The 12,827-nt window shown below is 42.5% G+C and overlaps 1 protein-coding gene across 5 annotated transcripts in view; it reads right to left on the reverse strand.

Annotated features, from left to right (window-relative positions):
• LOC309708329 (voltage-dependent T-type calcium channel subunit alpha-1H-like) overlaps nucleotides 1–12,827 on the reverse strand; it is a 74,265-nt gene that overhangs the window by 30,390 nt on the left and 31,048 nt on the right. For all 5 annotated transcript variants that reach the window (XM_082536278.1, XM_082536277.1, XM_082536276.1 and 2 more), the window contains 4 exons: nucleotides 8,509–8,821; nucleotides 8,319–8,411; nucleotides 7,652–8,219; nucleotides 3,287–3,639 (listed from right to left, as the gene is read on the reverse strand). In XM_082536278.1, coding sequence (XP_082392404.1) covers nucleotides 3,287–3,639; nucleotides 7,652–8,219; nucleotides 8,319–8,411; nucleotides 8,509–8,821 — 1,327 coding nt within the window. The remainder of the gene's footprint in view (nucleotides 1–3,286; nucleotides 3,640–7,651; nucleotides 8,220–8,318; nucleotides 8,412–8,508; nucleotides 8,822–12,827) is intronic.

Consider the following 12,827-nt stretch of genomic DNA (forward strand, 5'->3'; position numbering starts at 1 on the left):
ATATTTTACTATTAAATTAAGATTAAACCCAAAATGTGGAGATCACATTTCACAATAGCTGCCGAGGCTCTACAAAAGCCTCGTGCAGATGAGTCAGTGAAACAACTTAAACAGCTGTCTTGTCGTGTCTCGTGATACAACATCCTCTTTACTGCATGAGGTTGTAACTGTCGACAACCTTGCATCTGTCCACTGCCAGCTATTTCATCTGGTCAATATTGTGTGGGGGTTTTTTCCTTCTGGCCAGATACAGCTTCACATTCCTTATACGCATCACCTCACTGTGTTTATGTGATAAAACAGAAATCATTTCCTTGTAACTAAAACTGATTCTGCAGTACGATTTCACGTTCTCATGTACACAAAGCTTTATGCAGAGGGCTTTAATCTCCAAAATGATCAATAATATTTTTTCTCAATGTGTCCCTAACACTCCTTTGTAAAGAGCAGTCATTTGGCTGCAAAGAATTTGCAGGTAAGTTGGTATGAAAGTGCATGTTCTTAGGAGTGCAGTCGCCTAAATTTGAGCTGGTGAACATAAAGGCAAAACCCGCCCTTTTGGACTAAATGTGCTCCGGACAGACAAATACAGAGACGACTGGCTACAGTAACAGAAGAGACATTTGGTGCAGACCAAAGACATCTTTTCAGGAGAAGCGTAGCGGTGGAAATATTAGTGCTCGGGGTCACTTTGCTGCCTTTGCTGACTGGGCAGCCTGTAGTAATTAAATCAACGCCAAATTCTCTCCATCACATCAAAGAGTGCTTGAAGATAATGCGAGGCATCTGTCGGAAAACTGAAGGGGACCTTTTATGAGGATAATTGTCGTAAGAGATTTGAACCCCGTTAAAATGTTATGAAACAGGCAGAACGAGCAATAAGCCGTCAAACAGTTTGCTTGGAAGAGTGGTCAAAAAGTTCAACAAGGCCATGACAAAAACTCGTCCACAACCATGCAAAATAATTTCAAAACAGTATTTTGAAAGCTTTTTGAAGGCATACTTATACCATGTGTGCTAATCGTTTTCACAGATAAATATCTGGTGGTAATTTGTTTGCATAAATGATTTCAAAAGTCCAAAATTTCCACTTCATAAGCACTCTAATCATGTTCACCATCTTTAAAATGATGCCACGTAGGACTTCCTCACCTGCACACTCAACCAGGCCCCGCACACACTTGATGAGGCGTCTTTTCCAATATATCACACAGTACTGTGCAAAAGTCTTGGGCCCACCTTTGCGTCTTTATATTTTGCCAGGAAAATGGGAAACAGGTGCAGCAGTTTATTAAAACGTGTAAAATGGGCAAAAACAGAGTTTGTCGTTCATGACCACCTTTATTCTTCACCACAGCCTGAACTCTCTGACAAGCTTTTGTCTAATTTCTTTAAGTTGTCTTCAGGAAAAGTTCTCGGGGGCTTCTTGAAGGACATTCAAAGCCCGTCTTTGGATGTTTCTCCTTTTTTTTCTGTTTTCTGTCAAGCTGATCCCACACCGTCTAACACCCTTTTATTGTGGTATAGCAACGCTAGTGGGATGTTGTCCTATTAGTGTAGAAGCTGGACAGTCTCCGTGAGTCCATGCTGCTCTCCGTGCATCTGTTCAGAAAGACCTTACCATTGTAACAGGCTGGCGCAGGCAATTAACTAACCCCAGCACATGTATGTAGGAACAGGGTAAAGCCATGGAGACTTGACTTGTATGGTCTTGTTCTGTTAACGCCAAATAAAGATCTGTTGTTCTGTCTAACCGACTGGCCGCCGAGTTGTCCAGTTAACCTCCCCACCACATGCCCGCTGGTCCTGCTATCAACTGAATGGATCAACTGAAGTTCCAGATGTAACTTTCAAGTCCTGTGTTGGGTTTTTGCTTGATTTTCATCTGTTTTAGGTTGCTATTTTTTCATTTGACTGTTACGTGTACACACACCACTGGTTTATCACTTCAGTTAGATGCCTTTTTGTATGCTTGAATGATTCAGAGGTCAGTGTGAAGTGGATCTTTGAAAGATTTTGACAGACCTTCAGAAAGCTTGAACAAGTGTTGCTCAAGACCTCTTTAAAACTTTCAATAAAGTCTTCCTCCTTGGAAGGAAAATATAAACAAATGATAGGTGGCTCAAGACTTTTACACAGTACGGTGCATACAGATAATCCTGTATTACATACTGTGTTAGATTAGACTAAACAGGATTATTGCTGGGTTTTAACAAGATCAGGAAAACATGCTAACAGCAAACGCTCTGGATTTGACATCTTATATTTTCTGCCCAGCAGCTGGGTTTGTGGGACCCAAACAAAGACGAAGTCAAGCCAACGTCAACAAAGCACAAGAGTTAATATTATTCACAAATCATAATAACAAGTAGTCTGCATAAAGTCTAACATAGTTTATACCTCTGAGCCACAGAGCTGCTGTCGTACAATAACTACGACAGTAAAAGTACATGAAAGAAATAAATCATTGAAGCTGGTGACATTTCTTGAAATTACAGAGAACATAGACCCCGTTTTTTTTTTCTTTTGCTCTGCTCCTTAAACCAACAAATGAGTGCACATGAGAAACTGCTTCTCTGAGCATGCTCAGCGCCATCTGCATGACACACAGCTGCTCTCAGAGGGTTTTTCAGAATAAACAGCACTGGTCATCCTGATTGAAATTAGGAAACACTGGCAAAAAGAAACTGTAAAGCTATTTGCGTATGTCACAGTTTTGGATGATAAAAGATGGATGCATTCACTTATTATATTCATTCGCATTGCTTCTTTGTTGATTTTGGGCCAAAAGGGATAAAAATAGGTAAAATAGGGCAGCTCTCATCCTTAAATTTTAGCTATCGGAGAAGTTAAAGCCATCCAGATTTGTCATATTGTTCAGGAAATAGGCCAAACACAATCTCCCGCTGCCTTTCAGCCAATCACAATGTCAGATCTGTCCTCCCTCTCCACCTCACTCATCCACTCGCTTCTCCTCGCTCTGCCCCCGCCCCCCTCCCCGCCCCACCCCCGTCCTGTCCCAGGGTCACGCTTTAATTAACACTTCAGGTCTTATGAGTTTCTCCATCTCCTGATACATGCCTGCACACACCCACACACAGTCTCTCACACACACACATGCGCACACTCTCTCCGCGATCCCATATGCTCGCTGCTGTAAGTGTTGATTGGAGGGTAAGTTTATTGACTCCACCGCACACGGTGATTAGCGCATCAATTTTCAATCAAATTGTAGTCGCAGCCAATCTGCGAGAGGCGCGCACCCCACACACGTGCGCACACTTACCTGCTCGTGGTACTCTATGCCCATCGACAGAGTATTAATAAGGATGGCAATCATGATTCCTCTGCTGAAGTATCTGCTGCCAACAATAAGTTCCAGTTTAGTTCTGAGCCTCGCCCAGCCGCACTCCCACAGCCTCTTCTTTGGCTCAGACAGCTGCGCGTCACTGAGGCACGAGCTGCTACAGTGACACGGGCTGTTACTGTGACACGAGTGGCCGTGGCGCTGCTCTTCAGGCTGCTCGTTAACATTTTCGCCGTCACTAAGTTGGTTGTAGTAGATGCAGTACGGGCATACCGAGGACTCTCCGGGGACTTCGCCCGGCAACAGTAACGCCGGATGCCCAGCAGAGCCTCCTGCACAGACAGAGATCAGAGGAGAGGCCACATCAATCATGCATCCACGAGGGTAGAGTAAAACGTCGCTTCTGTATGCAGACACTCTGTCATTTAATATATTCTCGGCTCAGCAAAGGAGAGGGGTTTCTTTTCATTTCTGGGAAACAAAAATTCAATAACATGGAAACCACTGTGCTAGTGGGTGGGGGGCGGGGGGGGTTGCTTTGTGCAGACAGAGAGCTCTGTTATTAGAACAAGGATGCTCAAGTGTGTGTGTATGCATGTGCGTTTTGTGAGGGTGGAGGAAGCTTGAGGGGGTAAGATTTCAGCAGAATTCATTAGTAAGGCACTCCGGAGGAATGCTCCAACGACATAACAACAAACACTAATCTAGCACGAGCAGTTCACTTGTCATCACAATTACAACAAATTCATGTTTCACTGGAGACTGATATAGTAAATCCAATCTGGTCGTTCTGCGGTGTGTGTGCGCGCGCGTATATAGATAAAACTGCCTTCAAGGCAGACTTGTTGAAAATGACTGACTTCACTACATACACAGGAAATACACTAATCAGGAGATGTGGGTGGCTTCCACGTAGCACCACGCTGAATGACTTCTGCTACAAAGTTCTCCAACTACAGTCGGAATTTATTGCATCACTGAAGTGTATTAAACGCTGATATGTGAAAACGGATGCTTAAAGTGCTGTGAAACACGCAGGGAGCCGTGGAAGGGGGGGACCCTGATGATGTCAGGATTACCCGGATTAATTCAGCTTGGACTTTGAGATAACAAAATTTTAATGAAAAGGCTGCGTTACCAACTGGGCTGTGGAGTCGCAATGTGTTTTTGGAACATGACTCATACTGGGAATTAAAAGACAGGATATCTTGGCCTCTGCTGCTTTGATGTTGACCGTATATTTTTGTTTCTCCCAAGTGAATCTTCGAGTTTAGTGAGAGTACAGTTTTATGGAGTATGCTTTTAAATTAAGTTCTTGTCTTAGAAATTATATGTGTAATTCAACATTGTCTGGCAGAGTTTTTTTTATGTGAAAAATCTCGAGCCACCTCTCATTTCTTTCTGTCGCCTCCTCTGATCCTGGCGATGATTTGAACCATATTTTTTACAGTCCAGTTCTTGTGTAATTTTCATACTTCAGTCTTGTCTCTCTCTTTCTCTTCCTTAAGTATGGCTTCTTGACAGCCATCTTTCCACTGAGACCATTTCGAGGGTTCAGTGAATAGTAAATGGATCAGCTGAAGGTCCAGATACATCTCGCAGGTCCTGTGTCTGGTCTTTGTTGGATTTTCTTCCCTCCCATTTCTTAAGGACAAAACTTTCAGACACTGTTCATCCGCTGTAGACAGGCCTGCCATTTCTTCTTTTGTCCTGCACTTGACCCGTTTCCAGACATTTTTAAAGGATACACTGCACACCATGCTGGGATATGCCAAGTTTTTGACTAATGGCTCTTGTTGGAGCACAAATATTATTTTATGACTGTCAAACTGTGTTATCTTTGGCATTTCTCATAGCTTTAACTAAAGTGCCTAAAGATATAGTTTTAAAATGGCTCATTGCTAAGTTGTCTGAAATGCACAGATCCAGCACTGGTCCATCTCTTGAGTTAGGTGTTTTCATCCCTGAATGATCAGGCTCTTAAAGAAAGAATTCCTGTAAAGACGGTCAGGTGCTAGGACTGATCTGAAATGAGGTTTGTTTTTTCTTTTTAGTCTGAATAAAAACTTTGAAAGATCTTCAGAGAGCCCAGAGAACCATTGTTCAAGACCACTTTAAAAAAAAAACGGACGGGTCAAGACTTTTGCACAGTTCTGCATTTTTATGCTGCTTTCAGCAATGCTCGATGTGTCGATGTGGGAAAATAAATATGCATAGTTTCAAAGGTTTTCAGGTTATCCCATATAAGGCAAAGAATCTTGTTAAAAGATCTTCAGTATTCTGCTACAAGTCATCTTCCTGAATATTTGCATCCCATCTCTCCACAGAGATTTCAGGGAATCAAGCACGCAAGGCCCCACAAAGGAGAAGATGTAGATAAAAAGGTTAGACCGGTGAGAAATGTTTTGGATCAATTGTCTGGAGACACTTCAACCTTTAGGCTTGAATAGTACAACAGATCATCTGAATGATCTTCCAGTTTTTTCTCAAAGCTTTGCTGTTGTGAGGAATGACGGCACTTGCTTGATGTTTTTTAACAGCATGATTGTTCATGGCATTTTAAAACTGCTGTAAACATATGGTCCTCCTTTTGTCACATACATCATCTCATTACATGGATAATGCTCAGGCTACGGTAAACACAAGCTTATCTTTTAGCTCCTGCAGTGCTGTGTGAGGCAGAGGTGAAACCAGACGGGGAGTTTTGTTTCGGGATTGTGTCGTGTCTGCACAGCGCTCTGAAACTTCACATTTTTCACTAAGTTTGTGCGACATGGGTAAGACTACAGACTGCAGTGGATGACGTAAGGTATAAAGTTACTATGAAACTGCCAGCTGGTACTGGCAAAATAAAAAGCATTCATATATATGAACACTTTATGATCCAACACTCTGCAAAAGAACAAGGAAAAAAAAGAGGAGGCTGGTCTTTTTTCTGTTTGCAGAGTGGCTCTCCATAGCATTTACACATTTACGCAGCTGATTTGCCAGCTATATTGATTATAGTGGAAGCGTGTGGCTGCTGCATGAACTTGCATACGTTACATGTTCAGTGTAGCCACAAGAATTTGAATTATAATACCTCTGAGTGTCGTCTTGTATAAGGGACACACAGCGTTATTGAATTCTGCTCGCCTTTTCAGTGCATAAAAATGTGCTCAGACTGTAACAGACAGTGGCTCTGCTTCTTTTATCATACTGCTTTGAGCTCCGAAAAGAAAATTAAATGTGCCTGCGCAGTGTTAAAGGTGATGAATGTCGCACAGATATCAAAGTTTCGCTAAATAAATCTGAAGTGATCTGAATTTGAAATACAGCTGAGGGCAAGTGGGAAGATGTATTCTTGGTTAATTTGGGACTGCCAGAGATCATTTCTCAAATTAAACAAAAACAAAGATTATTCAAACGAACAACAGCAAAACAGGGGAGTAATCATAGACTGTATTAAAAGATGGACTTATTGTACTTTCCAGGTTTGAAAACTGAAGCCAATGTGGAGCTGTCTTAAACCTGCGTTATGGTTGCAAAAAGATGTACATGGCATAAGGAAATCTACTGGAAAACTGCCCTTGGCTTGTGATGATCCCTGTCCTGATTAGATTACAGGCTCAGTTGATAGTTTCAAGTCTTATTTAATAACTCATGATGACATTTTGTAAATTAAGGTCTTTCATTAGGGTTAAAAAATGGGATGAAGTAAGAAATGCTTCACCAAGACACAAGCCAATGATAATAAAGGTCTCAGAGCCACCCCACACTCGTCACGCCAGGTTTGAAAATACCAAGATGACAGTTGCTAGGGCCTCAGTCACACAGGCCTAGAGACCAGTCTGCAACCTCCTAGCAAGCTCCAGTCACTACGGAAAAATGTGTTTTCCCCAGCTGGATGGAAGTTGCTGTCTTCCTCCAGGTGAAATCGTGGTACTCCTCCCAAAACATCCATGCATTTACTTTGGTCGCTAACAGATTGCTTTGCTGGCCTGCAAACAGTTGCCACTTACTCTCTGAGTTGTAGTGGAAGTTGAAAAAGTGCAGCACAAACCGGAAATCGACAATGCTCACAGTCAAAGTAAAAGTGCTTCCTTACTGCTAATTTGTAAGCAATCAACACATTTCAATGTCCATTTCAAGAGTTGAAACTTTTGGTTCAAAGGAAAAGAGTTCCCGTTTCTGGTTTGCGTCACACTTTTCATGGAAAATGTTCATCATGTCCATCTTTTACATACAGTCTATGGGAATTTTAAAGCCTTTAATCCTGGACACTCACTGCTTCCACACATAGTCAGAGTGTGACACTGTGATTCACACACTTTCAAACATTCACACACATCCCTTCATCCTCACCGTGCTCCAGCACCAGCTGCGGCAGTCTGTTGCCGGTCTCCGTAGCAACCAGCCTCTTTTGGTCCTGGTCCTTTGCATCCCGGTGACTGAAGAGGGGCGCTATGAAGGGATAATTAAAGCCGTTGCCTCCATTACTGACGGCGGGGTCAGTCTGAGGCTGATGGTTTTGGTGATGATGATGATAAAGCTGATGAAGGTGTGACAAGTCATTGGGGGCGTGGCCTGAGTGCCGGTGGGCGAGACCGTTCATCTCCCCGGCCCCACCGCCCCTGGCAGATCCGCCACCTTGCTCTCTGTGGCACGCGCACGAGCAGCGAAAGCGCGCGCGCGTCTGAGCGTAGCAGCGGGCGAGCCGTCGCCAAGCCTTACGGCCCAGGTGCGCCAGGTAACGGATGATCTCCTCGTAGCAGCTCCCTGGTTGGCTATCGCTGGCCAGCGTGGAGGCTGACTGATGGAGCTGGCGGGCGCGCTGCTCTGACTTCATTAAGGCGTGTTCTCTCTGTTTCGTTTCAGAAAACTGCGTTGCTATTACGACCAGGCACAGGTTGATCATGAAGAAGGAGCCCACCTACAGAGGACGACACACGTCACATACAATAAGTATAATTTTTTATGTGTATATATATGGATGTGTGTGTGGCCATTTGTGCTATAAGCATGTACTCACTATAATGAGGAAAATGAAGTAGATGAAGTTGTAGAAAGAATGTGCGTCCATGACATAGTACATGATGTCTACCCAACCCTCAAGAGTAATTACCTGAATGAAAACATGCACACAGTCAACAACAGCAATATGTAGTGTGCACCTCATGGTAACCAATCAGATTCCTGCGATTAATCCTGGAGACATTTACCTGAAAAATGGCAATCCAGGCATATCCAATGTTATCAAAGTTAATAGCTCCTTTGTGTGGGTTCAATTCCCCAGCACGACACTCATTGTAATACTGATACCAGTTCACACAAGACCCAGGCTCATCTACTCTAAGGCCCATCTCTGGTAGGGCCTCCCCAGCATCCAGCAAGCAGGAAGTCCTGCCTACTCGGCGACGAGGCACATCAGAGCACCGGAGCATCCCGTTTTCTCTTTCCATGGAGCAGATGAAAGGGTGGTCGTCTGTGCCGTCGGGCCGATAGTAACCATTCAGGAAGGAAATGTTATATTTCCTAAAGAAGAAGAAGTTTCATGAGTGAACAGATGTTAGATTTCGCTTCGTGTAAGCATAACCGAATATAAGAGGACAACAAAAAATGTTGATTGTTTTCTTTACTGCCAACAAACAAATAACATACCATTTCTTTCAAAATCATCTTTTCAAAAATGATTAAACTGTTTTTGTCAAATGATACTTAAACTGAAGTAAACAGTGCATTTCTTGGTAACTACTTCAGCTGCAGAGTAATGAGTGTAATGTGAGAGTGGGTATTTATGACAACAAAACTGCGTGAAGAAAAATGTCTCCCATTATGGCTCATGGATGTGTGTGTACATGTGTGCGTGTTGTGTTTTTTAAATTGCATGAAGTTAATTCTGAACAATGGCAGAAAGGAAGTTGTATTTGGCCCCGGCTGCACAGATCTCACGAGTAAGCCAGCATCAAGCACGAGTAACACGGAGCGGACCTCAAACACAAACGCTGAGTTGCTGGGTTGGATTCGAATGGTTTTCAAAAAGATTAATCATTTTATTGACCTACTGTTTCCTTCAAAGGTCTGTTTTCTTGGGGAAAGAAATGAAAGACGGTGTGAAACACACAGAGGTGCTAAAGGAGGAAATGAGGAAACAGAGAGGGAAACACAGATGAAGGGAAAAAGCAAAAAAAAGCCAGGGAGGGTGCATTGGAGAGATAAGCAATCAATCATGTGTGGCGTAGAGGAGGGTCCCGGGGGAGCGCTGCTGCCTCACTTCTTATTAGGAAAGGTCATTTTGTTGTTTATGAAGCAGAAAAAATCAAAATCTTTACAGTGAACATGAAACTGGAGAAGGGTTCGTTTTGCCAAAATGGTACCGGATACTGTGCAGTGGGCTACTTGTGGGCTAAGCGAGAGTCGGTTAACAACTTCAACAACTACTGCAGACGGTAAGGAAAGGAGCTGTTCCTGCAGCAGAAAGCAATTCCAGCTGAACTGTGCGCATTATGTTGCAAATTAAGTGAAACAGCTGGAAATCATTTTGCAAATGTCATTTTGTAAAATCTTGTACAACAAACTATGATCCACTCACTCGACTCTATTGGTAAAAATTACAGTGTCAGAATTCAATCTTAACCATCTGAACGCCCAGATTCCTCCAGAGAGAAGCCAGAGCATTCAGACTCTTGGAGCTGCGTGCCTTCTTGAACTTATGATGTAAGCTTAAGATTGGATGATATAACATTTCAAAAAATGTAACGATTAAACAAAATCACCTCCAGGAAGCACTGATGACTCACAAAGAAAAATAAAACACCCCAGGTTTAGCCCCTTTACCCAAATACTTTCAGCTGAGGAGTTATTTCTTTCCATTTCTCATTATGATTATGCTGATAACTATTTGCAGAGCTCAGTTAAAGTTGTGATGAAATGTGTATTGTGTTTTCATAATGAGGCAGTGTTTTGCCTTGTTTATCATCTCTCCATGAGCGCCCAGATAAATTCCACTCTGGCAGTAATGTCCTTACATTAAGCAGCAAAACTCTCAGTAAAAAAAACAAAAAAAAAGTGATTCTGGGAGAAACCAGCTGAAATTAAAATGTATCCCTGACAGCTCTGAAGGTGCCAGATCCATCCTGAGCACGAACGCTTTGTTCCCAATCGTTTCACTGTGGAAGCTGCGAATCTGCGCAGCTGCTGAGCAGAAAACATTTAGGTTAATAAGGCGACGTAAGATCACAATGACACACCAGAAGATGCAAATAATTAATGAAGTTACGCTGCTGTGCCACCTGCGTAAATTGCTCGCAATTTGGAGGGCCTCTATCCCGCTGCTGGGTGATGCCACAGCTGTTTAATAAAGTCAAAGAGCAGCAGAGTTTCAACGTGTGTTTTTTCAGCATGACTCAGATTTTAGCTTCCAGGCAGATTCTATAAGAACTGATATGAAGGAGATGAAGCTGATAGCGGTCAGTAGCCTTCAGGAAGAAAAAAGTGGAAAGTGCTTTTAATTTGCATTTGTTCTAATGTCCAGTCCTCCATCAGATCTACCATAAAATGTTCAACTAGAAGCTTCAGAACCGGAGAACTCAAGCCAGTGGATCATGTCATGTTTTTTACATCCAGTGTGATGGATATGTTATATAATTGTAACTGAAGGAGAAAAATACCCCTAAAAAGCTCAAACGGGGGCTTGTTTGTTTCCTGCACTGTGGTTTTATTGTGTGTTATCATTGTTATTCAGTTTTAATAAGGTGTATATTTAACTCCCTCTGCTTTGCTGCCTTTTCTAAACTGTGAGTTCATATTTTTTCTTCAAGTTGATTCACTCGACCCACAACAAGTCACCAAGTATTGACCCTGGTAACTCAATCTGTTTCAGGTTCTCTGAACTTCAGCGTATGCATAATGAATTTAAAGAGGACGCACTAGGATATATTATCTTATAAACCTTACATCCCACCACCATAATTTAGAAACCAGGTGCTCAGACCCAGTGGGCTCCTGCTAAAGCTAACTCCTTCATATTGACTTTCCTCATACAGATGTTGTACATTAAGTGTGCAACTCTTAAGTAACTCTTCATTTAAAGATTTTTTGCTAGGAGAATAGGAAATATGAGCACTGGGGAGGCCAATCCATGACTGACGCTGTTTCATTATGTGTTTTTCTATCCAGATATGCTTTTATTAGCAGTGTGTTTGGGATCATTGTCATGCATGTAGACACTTACTGTTGCACCTTTATCTTGACCTTTTGCATACATATTGATGAAACCAAAAATTACCAAATACCTCTTGCTCCTGATCTGACATCCACCTTCTACCTGAGAACATTTCTTTAGTGAGCAGTAGATGGATCACCTGAAGGTCCAGATGCATTTCTTAGGTCCTGTGGACTTTGGATTTTTTTTACCATATCTTAAACACTGTCTGCTACAGGCAAGTCATTGTTTCTTTGGTCCTCCACTTGTGTGCAGTTTCCTCAATTTTTTAAGGTCCCACTGCACACCACGGCGAGATATGCTAAGTTTTCAGCTAACAGCTCTTTGGGATCTTGGTGGTTCAAAAATACTACTTCATGCATCACAAGCTGTGTTATCTTTGGCATTTTACATAGACTTTAGAAAAGAAATAGGAATAAATAATGTGTTTTTGTGACAGGCTGCTAGTAACAAAGTGTGTAAAGATACAATTTAGAATTGGGTCTTTGATAAGTTGTCTGCTGTTTGTACGCAAAACACTGATTCATCCCTTGAGTTCACTTGTATGATTCATGGACCACTTTTAAAAAATTACAAGAAATTCTGGCTCCTTGAAAGCAAATTATAAAGAAATAAGAGGTGGTTCAAGATTTCTGCACAATACTGTACAGACACTAAGATAAGGACACTGAGCACTTTTGGTCGAGGCTGCTGCTGCTAGAGATTAATTTCAGTCTTTGCTTCTCCAGCATCACCACAGATTCCTTTGTAAAGCTGCCGTATAAATAAAGTTAGTTATTGGCAAGAACCACAAATTCATTATCAAATGAGTGAATGTTTGGCACAACAACAATGCGTCACCACAGCACCATCACTGATTGTTGTCCAAGTTGCTATCTAAGAAGGCGAAACAGACGTTATCTGATGTGGTGTGATAATATGTGGTCATGTTTGTGAACATGTGAGCGGGAAGCGGGAGTGGGAGTGACGGTAACATCATCAGTTAGACTGTGATCGAGCGTGACATGAAGGATTGTGTGGGGGAGAACCGGAGTGACAGCAAACTCAGATAGTTTTACTGTGGAAACAGCCGCTCGGAGGCAGCCACTGAATAACAGCTCCCTAAATTTATTTAGCCTTCCAAATCCCTTGATTTGTGATCCCTGATGCTCAAAGTGTCCAACGGGAAGCACGTAGCACCTCCGTGACGGAGCTGATTAGAGAACAAACAAGATCAGCCCATCTGTGATATCGATCCCCGAGTAAGGAGAGAGAGAAGCTGATCAGTTGTGAACAAACTTTTGACAGGTTGGAGCAATAAAGCTGGCGCAACTCGTG

This window comes from Aulonocara stuartgranti (genome assembly GCF_965226115.1).
Source record: "Aulonocara stuartgranti genome assembly, chromosome: 6".
Lineage (NCBI taxonomy): Eukaryota > Metazoa > Chordata > Actinopteri > Cichliformes > Cichlidae > Aulonocara > Aulonocara stuartgranti.